Genomic DNA, 24,867 nt, shown 5'->3' on the forward strand with positions numbered 1-24,867 from the left:
TGGAGAAACTTCAGTCCTTGCCAACAAATCTATTTCCCATTCTATTAATATAAGACCTATTTAAGCAAACAAAAGTGAATGGAATTTGCCAGCCATAAAAACTAAGCCTTATCCAAAAAGGGTTATTTCCTTCAGGCAAAATCCAAGCAAAGGTTTTCTTGAAGACCAGGGCTACACAGCAGCTCAGGGACCACTGTGAATAACACTGACATTTGTCAGAGAATTAAATGTGCTTTGAGAGAAGGGGAATTTCAACTTAAAAAGAGGAAGCTTCTTTTGGACAGAGAGTGCTTGCTGTGAGAAGCACATACGTATTTGTGATAGGAAAGGGTTGATTTTATGTGAGCTGGGCTTTCTGCATGTGGCGGAGGACAGAGGAAAGAATGAACATTTCTGTTGTCAAGATCCATACTGGACTGTTTTGCTGCCTCTGAGACAGGAAGCCTGGAGAAAGAAATAAGGTACTCCCTAGTATTGTAATAATGCTTTCAATTGAGTGGTTTTGCTTTTTTATTTATCTGATAATGATTTCAGCAGTTACTGAGGCAAGCCTTTGTAATGATCCTATAAACAAGTAGGAGCATACATTTGTAAAAATGTAATTGCTATTAGTAAAGTGACTCTGCAGCTGCTCTCTATTTCATTTGAGTCACAGCTGCTAATCATAGCAGCTTCACACACATCCCTTATTCCCTGGAGCAAGCTGACCAATCTATAGCAGAATGACCCAGAGCCCATTCTATAGTGGCATCAGCACCATTATTTCCTGAATTCCTGGAGCAGGACATTTATAATCAGAAACTGGGCAAAAGGACCAAAGTGGATCTGCAGGGCATTTTCTGATTGTGCATGTTATAATATGGGTGCTGGTCTCTTCTGTCAGGTGGCTGGAGATAGGACAAGAGGAAATGGCCTCAAGTTGCGGCAGGGGAGGTTTAGGTTGGATATTAGGAAAAATTGCTTTACTGAAAGGGTTGTCAGGCATTGGAACAGGCTGCCCAGGGAAATGGTTGAGTCACCATCCCTGGAGGTATTCAAAAAGCAAGTAGACAAGGCGCTTCAGAACATGGTTTAGTGGGCATGGTTGATGGTTGGACTCGATGATCAAAAAGGTCTTTTCCAACCTAAATGATTCTATGATTCTATAAGGACAGCGGTCTTAATTTACACCAGTAGATAGAAGAATTAGGTCTTTTCTTCCCAACTACTATAATTCTGGTGGTTGAAGGGAGGGACCCAAAACCAAAAGGCAAAACTTCTTCCTTCAGCTTTGTAAGTCAGTTAATGTGCCATGAGAAGTACTGTGAGAAAATCAGTATGTGTCCCCAGAGTGATTTCTGCACTAGAACTGGGAGTAGGAGGGCTTGGCTCATTTAACTGCACTTCTGAATATCACGTCTTCATCCAATAATTGAGATTAATTTATTGCAAGAAAAAGTAGCTCCTGATCAGTGATCCTCCTGTTTAAGAAGCAATATGAGGTTTGTGTCACGTGCCCAGCTGGTTTTGAAAGACACTTATTGAAAATAAAGAATGTAATACCTGATGACTAAACACATAATATATTGTATGGCTGCTAATCCTTGTAAGGTGCGTTTGGGTATAGGTTGGGAATCAACTACAGATTCATCCTTTTCTGTACAGCACAAAACTTGCCATCAGAGGTGCTCTGCAAATTGCTATTTGAGATTATGCCTGTACTGCATTGTGTAGCCATGCTGCTATTCCCAGGCAAAGTGTCCTGTGCCAAAGTAGGAGGCTCAGAAGATGGACAACCTAGGAGCAGGCATTTAAATTCCTTCTTCTGTACAATGACTCCTGAGGAAAGTCCAGCAACTGACTGGTCTGTTAATCAGCTGGCATCTCTAAATTGTCACCTGTGTGGGAACAGGGGTGCGCTCCTTCTCTGTTTCACTGCGAAGTCGAACAGGTTAGTGTGAGCTGGTGATAAGTGAATCTGGCAATTGCTACCTCCCAGCTGACAAGTTTGCTTGACTAACCTCGAGGCAAGCGCGAGGGCTGGGAAAGGAAGACAGACGTCACCTGATGTGGTACCTGTGGTGCAGAAGTGGTTCAACCAACTTGTCAATTCTGTGGCCAGGTGTAGCTTAAAGCGTGGAAAAATACGTCAAACTGACCTGTCCTTTAGGTGGAACTCAGAATAAACACCACAGCTAATCCCAACAAATATTTTGTTCTGGTTGATGACATTCTTCCCCTCCGAATTTCCCCAGCAGTTTCATTTGCATGGAGTACATGTTTGTGTCCTATTATTTGTGCTGTGGGGCTGTCCGTTGTTAGGCAGTTGTTGTGGCTGTCTTTCAGAGATACCTGCCCTTTAGTTGTGGATAAAGAATTCTGCTTGCAGAGGCAGTGGAATGCTCCATCATCTTGGGACCAAAGGTATTATTTAAACAATCAGTGTTGTTTAATTGTTATTAAAAGAGCAGTTTCTGGATGTTAAGCAGAGTGATCCCAGATTCACAGACAAAGTCATAGTTGTCCTGAAGATCTAATAAAAGGATATTACTGAAAGAGGGGATAGTGGGAAGGAATACAAAATGCATTCAGAAATCAAAGGTTAGGGAGACAGAGGGGGTTTTTATTGTAATAACAACGTAATTAAACAAGCCCAGAGTTTTTACATGTAACTTGGAGTAAAAGATTGTTCTAAAAGAATGAGCAATAGAAAAAGTTTAGCAATTGATTAAAACAGTGCTAAAAGTAAAAGTAAAAGATTGTTCTAAAAGAATGAGCAATAGAAAAAGTTTAGCAATTGATTAAAACAGTGCCACTTTCTACCTGGAGAAGCACACAGGAAACACAAATTTCCCAGTATGTTTTTAAAATGTGTCCCTTGTTGGATATTTATGTGGTTGTATGGCTTAGTATTTGGGTGGAGGGCATCCTAGAATTCTCTGACCTTGCCACATTAAGGGAATTTTCTTAATTTGTGATTTCCTTTGATAACACTTGTGCAAATCAACCTGTGTTTACAACATGGGAGAAGGCTGGTAAATGCTTTTTTGGCAGAATTGCTTTTAGAAGTCTCTAGGATAGTTTTCAGGTCAGCAGTGGAAAGCCTTAGTCACAGATGTCCTGTCTCCAGGAGGTTCACAGTGCTGCTCATGGAGCTACTCAGTGTTGCATAGGGTGGAAATTTTAGAAAAATTCCCTACACTAGAAAAGTCAAAAGCGTAGGTTAGTAGTTCAGTGGCCAGTTTTGTTTTGAGTTCATCATGAAACATGGGGGAGAAAAGTCTTCCCATAGAAGACATGTACCTGATATGAGAAAATAAGCTAGTTACATGTAAGAACATGTCAGAAGGGAACATTTTGAAAGGAACTGAAGGGCAGTGAAGGAACTTAGGAGTCAAAGAGCACAGATTTGACAGTGTCTTTCAAAAGATAATGACTACATCCAAAAATGAAAACAGGAAAAGAGAGAGCAAATGAAAACCCAGGCAAGCATACCAGATACAGAGCTCTTGTTTACTCCAAGACCTTCACGCTTCACTGTGCATATTGGGTTTTCACATGCTGGATTCACATGGTGGATTGGGAGGAACAAGAGACAAAAAGCACAAGCCAGTGAGTTGCACAGGGCTTTCTGGCAATTGCCTCTTTTTCCCAAACATCAATCTTTGAGTTCTTCGGGGAAGGAATCCCCCTGTATTCAGCCAAGTGGGAACTGCTCATGACTTTTCTCAGACTGGTTTGGGCCAAACCAAAGCAGTCATGAATAAGACCAGCAAAGTGCATGTACTCATATGGTTTCTTCTCCTTTCAGTGATCAGACTGCAGAGATAGTAAATAAAGGGTTGAGCATGACTTCTGACTGCATACTGACATAATTTCATTTAATATACTTCTCCATTTTTCATCTCTGACATCCACACATGGTTTGTAATTGTGAGTCATGGGAACATGTCCAGGAATGGCTAACAAAGCCTCAAAAGGCAAGAAAGACACACCACATAGTGCTAGCTTTATTTAGCAGGGGAAAATGGTTACCTCCCTGTGGACTGGCCTCACATAATTCTGGATGTCAGAGATCGTTTTTAAGTCCTGGGTCTTCAAACCCATCTCATCAGTTGTCACTGGCATCGTGAAAAAGTGCCACTTCCACAGCTGGATGCAGCCAGCACGTGAACAAAAAAACCTGCACATCCATACACAGACCTGCAATGCTCTGAAGAGAAGCAGAGTGCTCATGCACTGGGCTATGGCCACGAAGAGGGCGCTTTGGTCTGCACTAGTTGCCAGCAGCAGGCCATATGCTGAAGCAAAGTCTATCTTTCCCCTTTTACCTAGTCCTCTCTGACTGCTAAACAATTCTGGGACATAAGCAGACTTTCAGTGGCCTGCAGATATAAAAGAGAACGGAGCACAGAATTTGTATTGAATATGCCAAAGAAACGGTGTAAGTAGCCAACACACAGACTGTGTAATTCTCTTTCCTCCCCTCAGTCTCCTGGACACTGGCTCCAAGGATTTGCATTTGTTGGTTAAAGGCATCTTGTAAAAAAGGGGAAGAGAAGCTGCTTGCAGCACTGAAGTTTTAGTGGCCCGATTCATGATTCAGCACCTCTCTATAAAGCAGGTCATGTAGGAGAAGCTGCTTGTCACGCTCAGTGACCTCCCTCTTCAGGGAATGTGGGTGTACACCCCTCTGCAGACTTGGGATTCTCACGGGATGCAGCCATCCCCAGCACACGCCTTCTCCTGGCAGACAGCAGCCAGGAAACCGTGTAGGATCTTTGAGACTTCTGTCCTCACAGCTCCAAATCCAACCCATAAAGAAAGGCAAACAGTGTTATCTGCTATTTTTGCCTGGTTTTTATTTCTCTCTCTCACTCTTATTTTCAGTTCCGGTTTTGGTCTTCGCTGCCGTGAGATAGTCATTGCAAAACATGCCTAGCTATAGCAGTACACTCTCTCTACTTTGTTTGTTTCCAGTTGCAAATTGTTTTAATTTCTCCTCTTACACACTTGCACTGGACCCAAAAAAGAGGGCTATCCTTTTTTTTTTCTTGACTGGAAGCAAAAATTCTTATTCATAGGAGGGAAATACGACTGCTAAGAAGGAGTTTCTGTAGTTTTCAGTGGCTTGGCACAGGCAATTTTATTAGGCAATCAGTTTTGTGGTTTAATTCAGTGGTGCTCAGCCGAGGAAGAAAACCCCTTGATAAAACTTCACCATGTAGTAGGGCAGCTGGAGCAGAAAGAGAATGACCTCTGTCTATGGCAATGTATTCTGCACAAGCTCTCCCTCCTTTTCTGCTATGACAGGTGGATCACGGAGAAAATTATCTATATCCTCTGAGACATTTGGGCTTCTTTCTCCCCTTTCCTAAGAAAAGGCAGGATGAATCTGGTCTGGAAAATATATCATTCACAGTTCTGTATGTTACAGCACACACACAAAAAACATGTCAGTGGACTGAGGGGAATTCTGTATTAAATAGAAGAGACTCTTGCTCCCGGAGACCTGGGGTAAAGACCAAAGTGTACCAGCTTAAAATAAAACATGACAAAAAATGGGAAACCATCAGGAAGCTGTACTATCAGTCAGTACAATCTCACTGTTTCTAAGCAGTATGAGAGCTGAAGAGTTTTTACATCTGCTCCAGCAATGGAGGATTCTTTGGAGCTGTTTAAAGGAGGAGAGTGAAGGACCTTGGCTGGGGAGGTGTGGAGGCTTCTCCCAAATATATGGAAAAGGCACGGGAAAAACACAAAAGCGCTGCTAAAATGCAAACCAGCAACCATAGGCCAGTCAGATGCAGGTGCCATTCTCTGACTGCTGCATGGGCATGATATTTAGCTGTTTACCAGGATCATAGGCCCTTATCCCACATGAACCCAAGCAGCCATAGAAGTGTTTTGCTTATGAGATGAGTCATAGGGTTTTTTTCTTTTTTTCTAAACAGATATCAGTTTTTCTTGACCACAGATTATGTGCTGTTTAGCCTCCACTCTTCAAAGCATATAGGATTTCTCGGTTACCTTTTACTGTCATGAAGATAGGTTCCTGTTACAAAACTAAAGGTCACACACTTCATCGCTTCTGGTAGCTGACATCATAGCGCCATCTTCCCCACCTCCTCCTTCCGTGTCACCCTCTCCTCCCCCTCTACTTTCAATTCCCCCATCTTCTTCCCTACCCTGCCGGGCCAAGCATGCTCCCCATTCCCCTTTCCTCTGTACCGGGTATTTTGGGTACTCGTCCTGTCCTTTGCACCCCAGGGACTCTGTGTTCCTCCCATGGCATACCCTGTCTGCAGTAATCTTGCACTACATCCCCTTCTTTGTAAACCAGAGATCAGTCATGGCATGCTTCTTGTTGCTAAAGGCTGTGAAGCACACAGAAGTCCTTGCACCAGTCCATGGGAAAAGGTGAGATTAACTTTCTCAATAGTCTCTCTTGCTAAAACTTCTTGGTTTACCACTTCTTTGGGAGTACTGGAGAAGGTACTGGAGTGTTTTTGAACCTCTAACATATTTCTTTCATTCTTCCTTCTTACAGCATCATGGAGGTCTGCATATTCTTCCTTTATGCTATGATATTTCTCCCAGGTAAAAGGCGAATTTTTAATTGTAAAAACTGTTTTGATTATTTGTGTCCTGCTATGTGATACTTTCTCATCCACTAAGAAGCTCATTCCTTAGTAGTAATTAATCATTTCCATTGCACAGTCAAGGTCATATAGCCTATGATGTGACATGTATTTAAATTGTGTGCGGGGACTTTATAAAATACATAGTAAGTACTTTCTCTCTTCAACTTTATATCTTTACATTACACTTATTTTATGTTGCTCTTAAATTTTCAGTTTAAATCTATCTTTAAAATATGTGTATATCACCCCTGTATATCAGAGAGCAGAGCAGTATTAAACTGAAAATGGACAGTTAGATACAGGACAACTGGAGTTTTAGGTAGTCATGGAGATCATTTTGCAGTCTGGTGCTCTGGAGGAGCAGTCAAAACTTTGTACTGGGAGAGAGACTGCAAATCTTCTCATCCTTTTGAACAGAGCAGAGGTGTTGCTATCTTCTGGGACAGAGGACTGCATTTGTCATTCCAGGAAGAGATGGTCCTCCCAGCCCATCGCGGCCTGTAATAATGGCTACACACACTGATGAAAGTGGGAGAAAAATCATCCCTTATGGGGGTGCATGCTTTCTTTGCATGAAAGCATAATTGTGCTTATTGACTATTTCTGTTAACAGGATCAGCAACAGAATAGTTAAATTTGACATTTAATCTGTCATTAAACTCTAGATTAATTACAGAACAGTTAAATTTGACATTTAATTTGTCATTAAATTTTAGATTAATTCTTCAGTGAGACTGAAAGTGTTCACCTGTTTCTGACCTTCTGGTCATATATTCCCTAGACACCAACATTTACCACACAGTGTGCACTCTACATTTTCTTCACTGCAATGCTGTGTTATTTCATTAGGAGAATGAACTCAACTTTTTAAAAGAAATTGTGCAACCATCTCCTTTGTGGCAGAATCTCACTACACTCAGGATGCTACATACAAGAATGGTTTGGACCTTTTGCCTGCATATAAATCTTCTAAAATATAGACGCTCACAAGCTCTGTGTGGTAGGCCTTCTTTGGAAAGTAAAATATAGGAAGAAAAATAAGAAACAGTTTCATGACCTGAACGTCACAAGACTAAGTGAGTCAGTTTGAAGAACTATGTGTCCTGTCATACCTAGTGGGAGAATTTGTGTCTAAATGCTGGAGGTTTTATTGCTACTGTCATTAAGTGTTGCCTCTGTGAGTGCAAATACTTGGTGTTCTTTTGTAGCTGATGGAAATCTTAATTTCTTCTCTCTCTTTGTCTAAGGTATTGTTGCCAGTGTGCATCAGGTGAAGTCATTTCTCAATCACACTGCATATCTATCCTGCTATTTTCCAAACTCTCAGAAAACTGACATAAAGGATTTAAGAATTTTTTGGCAAAAAGGTGATGGTGAAGTGGTGCATGAAGTATACTACGGCCAAGAAAAACACGATAACCTTAGTCCTAAATATATAAATCGCACCAAGATGGATATGGACAAATGGACCTTGCAATTGTTAAATGCAGGAATTGTGGATGAGGGACAGTATACATGTATTATACAGCACAGAGATAAAGGATCGCCAAAGGTCATACACACATCTGAGTGCGTACTGCACATTATTGGTAAGTAATCTCTTCTATTTGTCATCTGGTCTGGGGTTTGGGTTTGGGTTGGGTTTTTGGGGGGGTTGGGTTTGGGTTTGTTTTTTGGGGGGTTGGGGTTTTTTTGGTTGGTTGGGGTTTTTTTGGTTGGGGTTTTTTTTCGGGGGGGGGGGGGTTCTCTGTCACTTTGTTCAGTCCAGAATTGCATGGTACTGTCCTCAAGCCACTGAAGATGCACCTGCACCGGAATAGACTTTCTAAAGATGGATAAAAGCATTCTCAATAGAAATCCTCAGCTCTGAATGAAAAGTACTCAGGTGGAAGCAATCAGTAGTAGAAAATGAGGCAATAATTTGCTCAATACTGCATCATTCCTGATTCTCACCCTGTCATACTTTGTAGTGAAAACCATTCTGCCTTCTTCCTCTTGCCTCCTGCAAGTTTTATGGCTTTTAGGACTCTGGAAAATACACTTCTTTATTTGCATCTGATGCACTGCCTTCTATTAAAAGCAATAGTAGTTAGCATTGTTGGTGGTAAATTACAATTGAAATATAACAAGATTTCTGCAAACACCCAGCTATTTTATGATGATATAAATTACAGGGAAAATAAAGAAAAGAGCAGCTCATATGTGGAGGAGTAGAAATTCATATGCTCAGTTAGAGTAAGATTGAAAATATCTCTGAAGAAAAAATGTAGGCAGTGATGAGATTCAACCTGATTTCTTGCATGTTATCAGAGGAAAAGCCAGAAAATCTTTTAACAGGGGAATGGGGTTCAGTGAGGAAGCAATCTTTTCCTAATATTTTCTAGTATTTTTAGTAATTCCTAATATAATTTCCTAATGTTTTTCTATCTGAAGCTGTTCTGCTAGTAACCTTTGTCCGTATGCCTGTGTTCTCTCTTCCACTATGATAGTGCTAGTCATTAATAATATCATCTAACTTCCACTGGTGTTCTCAGGCTTCAAAACTGCTTCAAAAGAGAATAGGCCATGTGTAACAGCAGCCAAAACCAGTACCAGGATGTCTGAGCCTGTTTAGCTTTGTGCTATCAGCAAGTGTTCCCTCAATTCACAGATAGAAAACCTAGATTGTTAATTTTGATTCTCCCAGAATTTACTCGACAAGTATTTTCAGCAAAGTTTTAGAACCCAGAAACTCATAATGTCCACTCAGTATCAAGACCTCCAATTTTAGAGATGCTTAGCATCAACCATTCAGTTAATTAATTCAAGCAGTTAAATCAGTTATCAGCTTAGCCAACATCTGAGCAACATGTTCTAGAAGTCTCAGGCTTAGGCACTAAAACTCTCTCAGACCCTTTAAGGTTTAACTTAGGAAGACTATTTTAAACTATTTGTTGCTGTGTTCCTTCCAAATGACTCTCTGTTCAAGAAGCTCCCAAAGGAAGGAGCAGTATAAAATCATATTTTAAAAAAAAACAAACTTAAAAGGAATTATAGGAAAAATACAAATGTTGAAATGTACTTATGCTTACCTACTGTTTCTTAATTAGAATCTCATATCATACGTGGAGGGGTTTTTGTAGTAGGGCATGTCACAATTAAAATGGACATAAGAAAGACTGAGTGCTGTACAAGAATGATGGGGCAGTCATACAAAGCCATCCAGATCACTTGGTGACCAAGCCCATTCAGAAATACTGAAGTACCTGCTAATACAGTTTACATGTGTTATTTATATGTATTACATTAGGAAAATGTATGGATAGATATATGTATATTATATGTATTGTGTACAGCCAGGATGATTTATATAAGAACAACGAACACAGATCATCCTCCAGAAAGAAGAGAAGGCTTCACAATGGAAAGCTTTGGCTCTTAAAACAGGCAAGGTAGGGACCATGGTGACAAGCAGCTTAACTGGAAATTCTGCTGCTATAGCATGGCTCTTGTGCTTCCTTTGGATGGATCAATAAGGGAAGTAGGTGAGACTAGGGAAGCTATTTCAAAATATGATATTCAAAGAGTTGGGAGTGAAACTGATATCAGAATAGAGACTTAACAGTTTGTGTCCTCATTTTAAAGGGGATGTTGAAAAACTTAAAAGCATGAAGAAAAGCTCTGCTAGAGTTATCTGAAAGCTAGAAAAAATACAGTCCAACTGCAGACATTAAAAGATTGATCTGATTACCTTATAATGCAGAAGACTGAGAAGAGTCTTGTTTTCAGAGTGTGGAAACCTGAAATAGACATAAAATACTGGATGTTAAAAATAAAAGGCTAATTAATTCAGTGAAGAAATAAAAACAGTCAGTGGCTGGAAGCAGGTGAGAAGTAAGGCACATTGCCCCTTTAGAAAATGGAACAAAACCAGGTAGGGTGATTAAGCCATTGAGAAAAATATTAAGGGCTTGATGGATCTGCTGCCTCTTGAGGTATTTAAATCTAAGCCCATAGACTTTTTGGAAGAAATGTTATCTTTAAATAAAAAAGACTTCCTGAAACATGCTTTTCTGTTAGCAGTCCAAAGCTCACATATACATAACCCACACCCTGCATGAAACCAACATCACTTTTCAGTAAATTGAGGTTCCAGAAGCCATAATAACAGAAGTGCTTTGATCAGGGTCTATTCCACTATTTCCACATGTTTACTGTCAATAAGATCAAAACTCTTAAATCACTTAGATGATTTGGCAAGTTTCACAGCCATGGATTACATTCCTACCCTCGCTGTAAAATGCCAAGGAGAAAATAAATACTCCAGACCAGAAGCTGGAGTGAGCAGTCAGCTAAGCAAGTCAGACCTTGAGGAGAAAGAGGAAGCTTGAGCTCTCTTGAGGGACAACTTAACTAAATTTTGGGGTGTGAAAAAGGTGGGGCTTTTTCCATTTTGAATTCACAGCCATGGACTCTCTTGGGGATTTAAGTGACTAAGCTAAATCCTTCTCTCTGTGTGTTGGCATACAGCAACTAAAAGCAACATCGTGTTTCTTCATCCATATTAAGAATTCACCAGAGCAAGGATTAGAGCCAGGTTCAAACACATTGAGTGTACATGCAGAAGAGTCAGACCCTCTTAGGCTCATATTTTTCTAAGAATCCTTTTCCCCCTCTCCAATGTTTCTGTATATTGTCTTTAGTCCTATTGGCACTAAAATAATGAAGTATTTTCAATGAAGCTTTGAGTCTGTTTTTTGGGTTTTGTTGTTGGTTTGGTTTTTTTAACTTGCTGTATGTCAACATGCAGTCAGTATTATGTCTACATTCTCTCCTTCTTCTTTCCATTATAGTCTACTATTTCTACTATGACCTTTTAACCAAACAAATCCTGTTTGAGACTATTTGGGAGACTACTTAAGAGAGAGCATTGGTTAAAAGCTTCCATTTATCATTAATATTTTATGTTTAAATAATTCTTCCCACTCCCATTTCACTAATTATGTCTTGCCTGGGAAACTTGACTTTTTAAAGCAACAGGTATGTTTTTCATTTACTGGGATGAGTATCCAATGACAAATAAAAGAACTTGTACTGTAGACACTTCCACATAAAATGCCCAGCTAAGAGGGGTCTACTATCAAGATAAGTGAATTACTTTATATGCTGCCAAATGATTACTCATAATACTGACAGACAGCAAGGATATTTCTACCTATGACAGCACTGGACCTCCAACTTAACCCATCTGAAGTCCCTCAGATGATTTCTTTTTCTATATTTCACAGTTAGAAGTTTGTGGTTTTCCCCTTACCTAATCAGGAGGTTGAGAGTAGACAGCACTGTGTCCCATTCCCTTTTTGTGCTTACACACCGACCTGCAAGCAGGCCAGGTTCGATTATTCTGTGGTGTCAATGGATCTAAAGGAGGTGGGAGAGACAGAGGCCCAGTGTCTGGCTGATCAGACTTATGTCCTTGAAACACCCTGAGGACAAGGAGTAGCAAGTCTACATGTACACCAAAAACATAACAAACTCTTTTTGGGACTCCCATTGTTTTCCTGGGAAAATTGCTTAGACTTGCTTCTGCCTGAAAATCTTAAATAATTGGCAGGAACTGTCACAAGATGTGGTATGTCTGACTCATGATGCTTTCTCTTTGGTCTATTTCAGCCAACTATAGTCAACCTGAGATAGCATGGCTGCACACTGGGGAACTAAAGTCCAAGAAATACTTGAATCTCTCCTGTTCTTCCAGCGGAGGTTATCCAGAGCCCAAGCAGATGGCTTGGCTAATTTCACACGAAAACACAACACGGGGGCTTGCGCCTCACATGGACATCTCACAGGATGCTGTAACAAAGCTATACAATGTTACTAGCAAGCTGAATATCACAGTTCCTACAAACACCCTCACTAATATTAGCTGCTTGCTTTTCCTTGGAGGGCAGCTGGGGAGCCTTGTCTCAGTGCCACTAGGCATAGGTGAGTCTCCATTTGCCCATTCCAATTTTTGCACGGGTAGGAGCAGGGCACATTGCAGTAGAGCTGATCACAGATAGTAGCATAGTCAAGGCAGGGAATAAACCCTAAGTAGCAGTAGGAGTTGGTTACAAGGGTTGTACATTCTCCATCCTGTCACCAACAGCCATGGCCACCAAATTCCCTTTCCTTTCCATATGGGAAGTCTTATTACAGCAAGGAGAGGGCACAGAGAAGGAAGGCTACTGCTACATAATTCAGAACACAGCCCTGTTCACCCCCTCCCCAGATGCTGCTGCAGTAGCAACAGAGCAACCTGGATGTCTGGATTAGACAGCAACCAGTCTCTGGAGGTGACATTTAGCCGTTAAGGGAGGTTGCCACTTCACAGAATCAGAGAACTGTTGAGGTTGGAAGAGGCACCTGGAGCTCATCTAGTTCAGCCACTCTGCTCAAAGCAGGGTCAAGAGGTAGCACAGGGCCTTATCCAGTTGAGTTTTAAGTATCTCCCAGGATAGAGACTCCCCAACCTCTTTTAGCAAACTGTTCCAGTGTTTGACTTCCCTGATAGTAAGAAAGTTTTATCAGATGTTTAGGTGCTTGAGCTGCTATTAATCATTCCCTAGAGAGAAGCAGGCAGCTAAACAGAAGAGTCCCTTGGACCAGATTTGGCTCAGAAACTGCCAAATAGACTGTGCTGAGTTTACGAGTAAAGACCATGAAACTTTGACTAGTCTTAGAAGCATTCCTGGTGGTTTTCGTAACATTTGACAGAATGAAGTGTGCATTCCAAAATGACTGTTTGGGGATTTTTTTTTTCTGGGACTGTGTCTTTTTTCAGACACCTCTTGCAAGAAGAAGCTGGGGCCCCGAGTTCCAGTAAGACTTCACTGCTGGATTATCTCAGGGTTCCACATGCCTGATCCTTTATTTAAAGTAAAGCTGTATTTTATTTATCTCCTGGGAGAGGAAAATATTCTTTGACATATTTGTTTGTAAGCCATGGCACAAGCGCATCAAAATAAAGACAATTCCTACATGGCTTGCAGGTGTCTGCTTTAGACAATGTTGAAGATGGAGAGCTGTGCTTCAGCTGACAGGAACAGGGAGCCAAGAGGGAATGGTAATATTGCAGGAAAGCCTACCAGGGTAGTACAGGCATGCACCTTACTACTGCGGATGTAAAAGAAGCTTGCTACTTATTCTGGAAAGAAGTTCCACAGTGCAGTTTTATTCATATAAATTTAGCTAAAGGGTTAAGTCATCAATGCTAGGTGTGGCAAACTGCCTCTGTTCTCCTTACATTCTAGGATTTTTAAATAATATTAAAATACAATACGGAAGTCTTCTGAGGTTTGCACAGCTCTACATGTTGCTCATGAGTGTTGATATGGCTATATTAGCTATATTTAGCTACAGTGCTGCATCCTCCTCTTCCCTATTCAATTCTTCTTCTCTCCTCCTTGGCTTTATGAAAGTAGCCACCTGATAAGCAGTGATGGTGGGTATGAAACTAGGAACTCCACATAAACAATAGCTTTGCTTGGCAATAACTGAAGCGCTGTCAGTTGCTAACCTTAGCACCAAAACCTCAAAAGCACAATAACCAGAATCAGAGGGAAACTCCTTTGTGTTCCCTGCTACTTTCACATCCCTTGCAGCATTTTGTTAGGCTTTGACCATCATTTCCAACAGACACTAAGTAGTAACATATCCCAGGTTCTTCAAACTTGCACAGTAGCACAGAGTAGCATTAACACAGTAGCTGCCTTGCAGGCTCTTGTATTAATCAAATTGCTGATCTCGCACATGTTACCCAAACTTCAGAAAGAGTACTTTGCCTGACTGTTGTTGAAGTAGCTGTTAAGACTTGGTAGTTTCGTTAGTTATTGGAAATGGAAATAAAGCAATGTGGATAGTGATTTATTGACACTATTAAAACACTGTAAAAGCAAAGGATGCTGAGGGTCTTTCCCTAAACTTGTAATTCACATAACTTTGGGATAGATGGTTTAAGCTAATTGTAACTGAATTAAATCTTTGCTGTGTATATTTCTCCTCTGTTTTCTTATTCAGAGATACAGGGGGAAGAAATGGAGCAAGTGAAGATTAATTTCTTTGGCCCACTTATAGCTGTGATTTTACTGATCACATTTCTCGTGGGTTTTGTGATACTGAAGAAAAGAAATACCTTATCTACCAACCAGAGTAAGTTATTACTTCTCAGCTTCAGCTCTACTGTCCCTCAAGTCACAGGCTTTGCTCTTTGTAATCATCCCTTTACCTACATTCAAGCTGCTGACAGAAGGTTGTGTTTCATGCCGGACTTAAGCTAAACTCCTTGGACAATTTAGTTCCTGCAACATCTTAGTCCATCCGGCAGTAAGTCAAAACATCTTTCTCCTGTCTTGTCCTGAGATCCACTTCTCCCTCTTCTTTGTGCTCTCTGAGACTGACATGGCAACAGCTCACCACTTTTTCCTGCAGTTTCATCCTTTTTTCCTGGTTTATTGGTAGATTTGGCTCCTAAATCCATTGAACTGTATAAACCTTTCTTGTCCATCACCATTTATAAGAAAGGTGGAGCTGGGGGAGGGATGAGATGAGGCTTCTGTCAAGTGCAAGTATCTTTGTCATCACAGAGCTGAAGGATCCAAGGCATTGCTCCACCACAGGCTGCCCAACAGGGGACTGGAAGAATCATCTTGTACTAGGAACAGAATTCAATCTTTGCGTTGCATTTCTCTATTTTGTTCCAACACTAGTCTCAGCAGCCCAGGGTTTATTCTGCACTGAAAGTATCCTCATGCTGACATCAGAGTCTATCCTTCCTTGCAGCAAGAGCGAAGAGCATTCCTCACAGTCAGTCCTGTTTCCTTACTCAGCCAAGGGTCCTAAGCCCCACCTCATTCTTTCTCCAAATCCTAAGATAACTGGACATTTACTATCAACTCTTTTTCAGCTCCTGTTTCTCATGTTTCTGTAAATGACATATTCATCTATTTTAGGTGTCAGTCTAGCAGTCTAGAAGCTATCCAGCTTGAAGCGGAGGCGATCAGCCAGACTGCTGACTGGGAAGCATCTCTGCACATAGCAAGGCCTGAGGTCCTGTGTTCCTAGATGCTCTGCCAGAACAAGAATCCACCCCAGATATCCTACAGAACAACATGCAACATTTTTGTCTGATGGCTGAAATCCACTGTCCAGTGTTCTCTGCTTTTAGTTTTGCTCCAGAATGGTAGTAATTATGGTGCTCTGCCTATCTGCACGACTACCTCTTTGCTCTATCTTCATGATGCACCATGACATTGTAAAATCTTGAGAGTCAATGAAGAAAGCAGAGCTGCATGGGTTACAGAAGGGAATATCTCAGAAATAGAAAGAGTTAGGCCACAATCTGTGAATCATAACCATCACTGGAAACATGATCAGAGGCAGGCTATTAATCATGAGCTATAAACGCTTTTGGCAGAGCCAGTGCGGCTTTGTACCAGTTAACTTTCTTGTAAAGCTCCACAGCAGAAAGAGGAACTTCGGGGCATGTCCCCACCTTCTGAGAAAAGTCATGCAATTCATGTCAGCATTTGAAACTAGAAATTACCTGAAGGAAAGACTTGCTTTAAATATAATTTCTGGTTATCTGGATTTTATTTTTTTACTACCATCCAAGCTTAATATGCCCAGATAGTACCTCCACACTTTGTTCCTCTGTATTCTGGCCAGATGCTGTACTAGTTGTTCAGGTGGATGCAGGGATAGCAAATGAAAGCATGAGGTATCATTCATATGTGTATAAATCTAAATATACAAAATTAAGCTAAGCAGATAACGAAAAAGAAATTATATAAGTAGGTTCGTGTTGCGATTTGGTTGACTATGTTGTCCCTTTCTTAATCGTGCTTCAAACTTTGAAGCTAAAGCAATCCGTGCACTATGGTATGCTCAGCTATAGGAAGTAGTTTTTACCTTTCAGAAAAGATTCTCCGTTTCATTCAAAATATGCCAGTTCTCCACTCTTGAATGATCTCTGCACTTTATATTCTTCAACAGCATTGACATTGTTCAGGAGGAAGAATGCAGCAGAATTGAGACAAAATTCTTCTGAGGTCTTGATTGTGTTTGTAGGTCTGATGTTTTCAGCAAGAGCAGGGACATTAGCATCACATTCTCAAGACAAATTTCAGCTCAGAGTTGCAGTCTGGGGACATAAATTCTCTACAGTTTCTGCTGGGTACAAATATTCTTTTCTGTTAAATAATGTTGTGAGTTGCTAGACTCCACTGCAATTTTTACTCTGTTTTCAAGTGTGTGAGGGAATGTGCATGTCCTTTTGAGTTAGCAAAACCATTTGGGAGACAGTTCATTAAGCTATTACACTAACATTCCAAATATTTTCATTCAGATTAGTATCATTCAGATTTTGTTAAAAGTTTTATTTTTATGTAAAAGTTTATATTTGCTAGCAAACTTATTTAATGACGTATTAAAATATATGTCTTTTTCTGCGTTGGTGTTTTATTCTCCTGTCATTAAAGCAGTATATTGGGGAATACCCACATTTGGTGTTCTCAGGGAGGAAACACTCCCAGATTTATTTCTTGGAAGCAAATGAAGAAAAAAGGTATTGCTGCAATGACCAAGAATGGAACAACTGAAGGTTTCATACATTCATTTATAGAGCTAGATATATGCGCACAACTCTGTGTATGCATACCTCCTTGATTTATTGACCTATACACCTCAAAGATAAGATTCACTTAGCAGAAAAAAAAAATTCTGAGCACTTGGAAATTCAACAGTTTTTGCAACATGCCTTAGTAACTCTGAGGGGGCTTTTCACTCCGATACACTGTCTACTATCACTATCACCAGCTGTAACTAGTGGGAAAAGTCACATGGTGGGTTACATTTATGTTTTGACAACTTCCATCCTTAATTTGTTCCTAATTACTGAAGTTGTTTGTTTTCACCCCTTGCCATCCCTCTACTTTAGGCTTCCAACCTCCTTCTATTACCTGATCAATTTCTCTACCTCCTCTTTTCTCGCTCTTAAAATCAACTCTAATTCCCTCCTGCAGCTAAAGACAGTTAAGGGGGAAAAAAGCAGGTGGGCTTCAGGGAAAATCTTAGTTTGTCTCCATCTGTTCAAATGCATTAATCCTCTGCTCTAGCAGGTGTAATGAGCACAGTAGCAAGGCACAAGAAAAATGTAGCTGATGTGCTGGCATTTCTGTCCTCCATACAAATACATTCACAAATACATTCAGATTTCCAGGCTATCTCCTCACCCACTTTGTACTTTTTTCTTTGACAGCATGCTTTCAGTCATTTAGTGACTCTATAAACATGGCAAGCAAACAAATGAGCATATGCCCACTACATACCATAGCATGTAACAGCTTCACTTAAAACCACCATTCCTTTATTTTTAGGCATAACATTATGAATTTCAGAAAATGCTAACAGAAATGGAGACTCTGTGTTAAAGCAGTATCCAATACCCTAAGGTAAAATCCTGTCATCAGAGTTGTGATAGATTGCTTCAGGTTCACTGGTTAACCAGCACTGAATCACAGAATAGTTGAGGTTGAAATGGACCTAGGGAGACTGTCCGGTCCAACTCCCCCTGCTCAGGCAGGGTCACCTGGAGCACGTTGCCCAGGTCCACATCCAGACAGCTTCTGAATATCTCTGAGGGGGGAGACTCCACGACCTATCTGGGCAACCTGCTCCAGGGCTCAGTCACCCTTCACAGTAAAAAAGGGTTTCCTTGTGTTCAGAAGGAACCTCCTGACTTTCAGCTTGTGCCCATTGCCTCTGGTCCTCTCACTGGGCACCACTGAAAAGAGCCTGACTCAGTCTTTTTCCGCACCCTCCCTCCCTTCAGGCATTTATACACACTGATGAGATTTCCCTGAGGCTTCTCTTCTCCAGGCTGAACAGTCCCAGTTCACTCAGCCTTTCCTTAGATGAGAGATGCTCCAGTCCCTTATTATCTTTGTGGTCCTTCGCTGGACTCCCTCCAGTATGTTGATGTCTTTCTTGTACTGGGGAACCCAGAACTGGACAGAGGACTCCAGGTGCTGTAGGACTCAGCAGTGCTGAGTAGAGGGGAAGGATCACCTCCCTCAGCCTGCTGGCATTGCTTTCCCTGATGCAGCCCAGGTCCTGTTGGCAGCCTTTGCCACGAGGGCGCACTGCTGCCTCATCTGCAACTTGTCCACTAGGCCATCCATCTCCTTTTCTGCGAAGCTGCTTTCCAGATGGTTTGCCCCAGCCTGTACTGGTGCATGGGGTTATTCTTCCCAAGGTGCAGGACTTTGAATTTCCCTTTGTTGAGGTTCCTCTCTGCCCATTTCTCCAGCCTCTTGAGAACGCTCTGGATGGCAGCACAACCCTCTGGTGTGCCAGTCCTCCCAGCTTTTTATCATCTTTAAACTTGCTGAGGGTACACTCGCTCCCATCGTTCAGGTCATTAGTGAAGAGGAAAGTCAGTTTTACTGTGGATTGCATAATGTCACCCAGTGCTACTGCAACAAGCAATACTTTCTTATGTTTAACAGGTGAAGGGACAGTGAAGTGTTGCATTTCCAGAATATTCCATGGTCAATTCTGAGGGGATTGTCATTAACAAATCATCTTATGGCAAATGTCCCTTAGTGGACTTCTTCCTCTTCAGGTGAATTATTTGCTACTGGGCATTACATTTGACCACAGAAATATGGCAATTCTATTAAAGAAATCTTGTTCTTATGTGTATTACCTCTAAGATTTGGTTTCAAATTCTCTTCCTCCCTCCTTTCCAAACTCAGAAGGGAAAAAAAAAAAAATAAAATTGGATATGAAACACTTATCTACAGTGGAATGCTGGGCTGTCATAATTCATAACTGGTCTCTCTTTGCTTTCCCTTCTTCTGGACTAGGAGGGCCACAATGCTGGGGCAGGGAAGGGCCTAAGGAAGACATGTTTTCTGATCCCAGGGTGGGCTACCAGAAGGTTCTCAAGAGAAAATACACAATTAGGCAGGAAAGCTGGTGAAAGAAGAGAAAGAGGAGGGAAATGGATGAGGGCTAAGAAAGTGTAAGGAAAAGAGTGACACTCTGGGCTGGCTTGCAATGGGAAGTGCACATGCATCAAGTGCAGAGACTAGGCACAAGCCCCTGCTTCACAGACCCCAGGAAAGAAAAGGTTCTGGCAGCAGCAGTGCCACTAGCAAGGAGAGCTTCTGCACAGAAGTCCTGAAATCCAGAATATTCTTTCAGTCCTTGACTTGCCATACCTCCTTACATACTTGTGAATTTTATGGCAGGTTTGCAAGATCAAATTTTCCTGCACTTGGTGTGTGCTTGATGCTGAGACCTGCATATGTTTTCTCCACTGCTTTTGTTAATACAGCTCTTAAAATAAAAACTTATGAAAATCATAAAAATTATGCCTAGCCACCCATTCCTAATAAGCAGTGCTTATTATTTCAGAAGGACATGGAACTAAGAAAAAATGGAAAGATGAGGTGAGAATAGCTCAAATTGCAGTTACATACATACATGCACAGCTTATGAACAATTTACATTGCCCATGAATATTTTTTCTACTGAAACATAAAAGTTAAATCAAAAGCACAACTAGTTTCTTTCAAAATAATTTTCTAAAGCCTTCCTCAGCCTTGTTCTCCTGCTGTTAGCAAGACAAACTGCTCCATTTTCAGAGTGTTCAAAACTGAGAACCTCTCTACCACCTCAACAACTTTCTTTTACACCCTTTTTCATCTTTGCACTCCCTCTGTCCTGCAAACATTATAGAATCCACAATCTGAGGGAGACTTTTCTCAAGGGTCTCAAGATACTCCATGAAAACAGCTTTCACTTGCCTTTCAGTTTGCCAGAACTACAGTGCTTCCCAGCTGAGAGGGCTAATGCAATCCCTGCAGGTATGAAAATCAGACTATGACACGGAAGCAGAGGAGAGATCTTAGTACTTTACCTTGTACTGTTAAATGCACTCCTGCATCCAGATATATAAGTCATATTTCAAAAAGATGTTAAAACATTAGAAATAGAAGTGATAAAAAGTGACTAAGGCTCTAGAAAGCAAGTTTACAATGTGTAGTTTATGGAGCTCAACATATGCAGGTGATGAAGAAAATGGAGAAGGGACCTGATGAATCTGTCTAGCATTCCAACATGGAATGACTGGTTAGATAAGGAAGATGTGAGAGGTCCTTCCTAGGAGTGACTCTTGTACAGGGGAGCCCAGAACTGGACACAGTACTACACATGTGGCCTCACCAGTGCTGAGCAGAGGGTAAGGATCACATCCTTTGACCTGCTGGCAACACTCCTCCTAATGCAGCCCAGGATAACATTAGCCTTCTTTGCCACAAGGACATGTTGCTGGCTCATGTTCAGCTTGGTGTCCACCAGGACCCCCATGTCTTTTTCTGCAAAGCTGTTTTCCACCTTGTCAGGTCCCAGTGTGTACTGCTGCATGGAAAGGAGACAAAGAAGTTGAGTTAAAAGAGGCAGAGTAAGCAGGTTTCTGGAATGTATCTGAAAGAGTCAGCATATAATAAAGGTTTGTAATGAGGAATAGAAAGGGAATGCTTTTAAAAAAAAATTAGATGGAGAAAAATTATGACACCTAGCAAGACAGACTGTGTGGGAAGAAAAGCCAAGACAAACCCAAGGAAAGAAAAGAAGATGCTCAGTAGCATATTCCCTCATCACTAGATAGATTCTTGAGAGAATTATCAGTGGTCACAGCTTCCACTATTCAAGTTGCCTATGGCAACAGAGCATATTGTGAGAGAGGTAGAAATCAAGCTTTTCCTATCAGATCAGACATCCAGCAGAGGAAGACTCTAAAACTCTGAGATCTTCTTTCTTCAGACATCTTCTTTCTATGTCTGGGATATTGTACAAGACCCACTCTCCATCTGCAGTTTGGAGAGTGTCTCAGATGAGGTTTATTCAGATTGGACTGGCTGAAACTGGCAGAATTATGCTGATGGATAACAACAGATCATATGGCCAGTCATCTTTGTCCAGATGTACTGGAAAAGATCATTCAAAATAATGAACCTCTCAATAACAACTAATTCCCTCTCCTGCTTTAGTTCAACTACAGTTAGAGCTGATCATTATACTTAAAAGGTAAAGGTATTGCTTAACTTCTTTGGAATGATGGGAAAGAAGGTTAGAAGTGCTCAGGAGTGAAAAACAGACTGCAGACCTAAGCCTTTATAGAATCTTGATTAGCCTATAAGCACTAGGAAGGTTTTGTGTTTTTTTTAATTGGGTCAGTGGTTAAGTCCTTCAATATTATGTACACACCCAGAGCAGAAAATGTATAAAAACAACTGCAGTACAGGAACAGAGTAGGTTTTATCAAGCAAAATACCAAAATGCTCTATCAGCATAACACACTGATACATCAAAACCCAGCTTCCTCTAAAGTAATGCAAAGCAGCTGTTTGATCCCAGCAACCAGAGTGAGCAACCATGGCACATACTTATCAGTTTTTTACCACTTCTTAGCTTCCTCTTATTGGCAAAAAGCGAGCGGAAAACTGGATTCAAGGGTATCACATCCCAGACATTCATCTGCAGGGGAATTTCGGGAGGCTGACTGTAACTAGCCTCTCTAAAACCCAACAAGAACACCCGCAGCAGCAGTACACCACTGAGGAAAAACGTACTTGTGTCTTATAATGAGGGTCCCTAGCCAGGCCACTGGGCTTGGCTCTTTATTTCCTCTTTCTTCACCTTTGCTTTCCTGGAACGCTTGACCAGCAGTGTCGACAGGCTCCCGAGGAAACCCGGTGCTCTCCTCCGGCCCCCCAAACCTCCCTGAGGCGGGGAGCACCTCCAGGTAGCCCGACCTACGACCTTTGCTCAGGGAACGGCCTCCTGCTCTCGTCGGTTACCCTGACACACACCCCCGGTCCCCTTTTGATTCCACATCAGTTTTTTTCATTCAAGAAAAAGAAAATAAACTTTTAAAAAAAAGAAGCGAGGGGCGGGCAAAGCAAACTCCCGCCGACGGCCGTTGCGACCGTTGGCCTTGGCGGGCGGGGGGGGGGGGGGCCGCGCCCCGCCTCGCCCCGCGGCCGTTGGGGGGCGATGCGCGCGCCTCGCCTGCCCCCTGGCGGCTTCCCGCCTTCCCGCCTTCCCGCTCCCCCTCACCTCACTCACCCTGACAGGGGAAGATGTCCGGCTCCCCTGATAGAGGAGTCTGCGGGTCTCAGAGGGTGTTTTGTGGAGAGGCGTGGGGTCACAGGCTGAAGGCCACGTCGGGAGAGCTCCAGCTGACCCTCCGGCTCCAAACGGGGTGGGCTCTGAGGCCGGACTGGGCTGCCCAGGGCTTTGTCCAGTCAGGTCTTGAAAACCTCCAAGGGTGGAAATTGCACGGCCTCGCAGGGGACTTGGTCTACTGCTTGACTGTCCTCGCAGAGAAAACGTTTTCCTTACACCCAGCCCAAACCTCTCTTCTTTCAGTTTCTGTCACCTCTCATCCTCCTGCCATGCACCACTGTGAAGAGCGTGGCTCCATTTTTTTCTCCATAACCTCCTTGTAGGTGTTGGAAAAATGCAATTCAGTATCCCTTCTCCAGGCCAAACAAAGGGCTCTCCATCGGCCTCTCCTCACAGTGCAAGTGCTCCAGCCCCATCACCACCGGGGCGGTCTCCCACCAAACTTGCTCCAATTTATCCACGTCTTTCTTGGGTTGGGGAGCCCAGGACTGGACACACTATTCTAGATGTGGTCTAAGAAGTGCTGACTAAAAAGCGGTAGCGTCAGTCCCCTCACTTGTTCTACTGGCAATGCTGCTGTCAACACAGCCCTGGGTACCATCAGCCTTGTCTGCTGCCAGGGCACTCTTCTGTCAGGAGCTATATGGACAGAAATCATCTCACCAGCATCTTCCTCCCTACTGATGGGACTCTTTGTCTTTTCCCCAGCGGCAGCTAGCACTTTTGGAGATGAGGTATTGAGAATCTATGCATTCACTCTGCCAGTCTTTGATGTTGCCTTGTAGTTTTGTCATTTCTCCTTCTCTCTCAGGCCTGGCTCATGACCAATCCCACAAGTCTAACCCACTCTCAACAAATTCCTTGCAATTTGTTCCACTCACATTTTGGGAACTTTTCATATAAAACTAGAAAGCAGCCAGAAGATACAGAGAAAAGGAGATTTATTCACATGAACAGAACTGTAAGGCGGTCCAGGCAAAAAAGAAGCCGTAGGACAACAAGATTGAGGTTTAGAAAAGCAGGCAAACTAATTATAAAGTGTGTTTGACAGTGGAAAGCTATTCAGAAAACTGAATGCAACAAGTAGAATGGAGTTCATACAGACCATCGAGAATGTGGACACATCAAAGGCAAGGGACAGAGACTCTCTAAGGGGAGAAGTTCCTTCTTCATGAAATTTATAAACCCTGCAGGTGAAAAATGCAGTTGATGGAAAGCAGTTTTCCTCTCAGGGCAATAGTAATTTAAATTAATTATTTAAAGTATACTCTTACTCTTAAAAGGGAAATTAGGAAAAAAGGTATTTGTAAAAACTGGAAAAAAATCTAGTCAAAGCATTTAATTTCAATAGTGACAGTACAATACAATCCAAACAAAATAAGGATCAGAATGAGAACATATAAAATATCAAAATAATACCTTTTGAGTTTTAATTATTTGTCCCCCCAACTTCTAAAGACAATTTTTGAAAATTGTTTTCAGCATTTGCTAGAGGAATAAAAAAAAAAAATCTGTTGAAATTTTCTTTTTAATACCTAAAGGCTTCTCTGCACTGAATTTTCTTTATGGGCTGATCTCAACAGACCTAAAGAGAAGCACTGGGAGACTGATCTACCAGTTAATAGAGAGACCTGATAGTTTTGGTTAGATAGATTCCACTATCTAACATTTGTCATTAGACATGTATAAGTACAGTGTTCCTTAAGCTGCATAGTACAGTACAACTCCATTGTGTATACTCCTCTCCATCAGCACTATTTCCTGAATCTTTTATTGGTGTGAAGAAGTACAATTTCAAAAATGAATAACAATATGAAAAGAATGGAATTAAGTAATACCACTAAGAGGAAGAGGGCCAGACAAGAAAAGGCCCTCTGAAGAGTCTTCATGTGGCAGAACTGTAAAAAAAACAAGTAGTAATAAATCCTTTTAGTTTGCATTAGCACTATGTACAATAGAACATCAGCCATCTGAGACATGAAAATCCATTCTCTTACATGCCTCTATTACAATTTCCAAGCATTTAGGTAGG

The 24,867-nt window shown here is 41.7% G+C and overlaps 1 protein-coding gene across 3 annotated transcripts in view; it reads left to right on the forward strand.

The window, feature by feature from the left end:
- Positions 1 to 17,059, forward strand: part of CD86 (CD86 molecule) — a 38,091-nt gene extending 21,032 nt beyond the window's left edge. Inside the window, exons 1-6 of one of the 3 annotated variants that reach the window (XM_075034783.1) lie at positions 324 to 461; positions 6,530 to 6,579; positions 7,871 to 8,212; positions 12,276 to 12,587; positions 14,661 to 14,792; positions 15,593 to 17,059. In XM_075034783.1, the coding sequence (XP_074890884.1) occupies positions 6,534 to 6,579; positions 7,871 to 8,212; positions 12,276 to 12,587; positions 14,661 to 14,792; positions 15,593 to 15,612 (852 nt within the window). In that variant the 5' untranslated portion in view covers positions 324 to 461; positions 6,530 to 6,533 and the 3' untranslated portion in view covers positions 15,613 to 17,059. Of the gene's footprint in view, positions 1 to 323; positions 462 to 6,233; positions 6,400 to 6,529; positions 6,580 to 7,870; positions 8,213 to 12,275; positions 12,588 to 14,660; positions 14,793 to 15,592 lie in introns of those variants that run through there. The other 2 variants (XM_075034782.1, XM_075034784.1) reach the window with 2 other exon arrangements.
- Positions 17,060 to 24,867: the final 7,808 nt, after the last annotated feature.

This window comes from Buteo buteo, chromosome 8 (assembly GCF_964188355.1).
Source record: "Buteo buteo chromosome 8, bButBut1.hap1.1, whole genome shotgun sequence".
NCBI classification, from domain to species: Eukaryota; Metazoa; Chordata; class Aves; order Accipitriformes; family Accipitridae; genus Buteo; species Buteo buteo.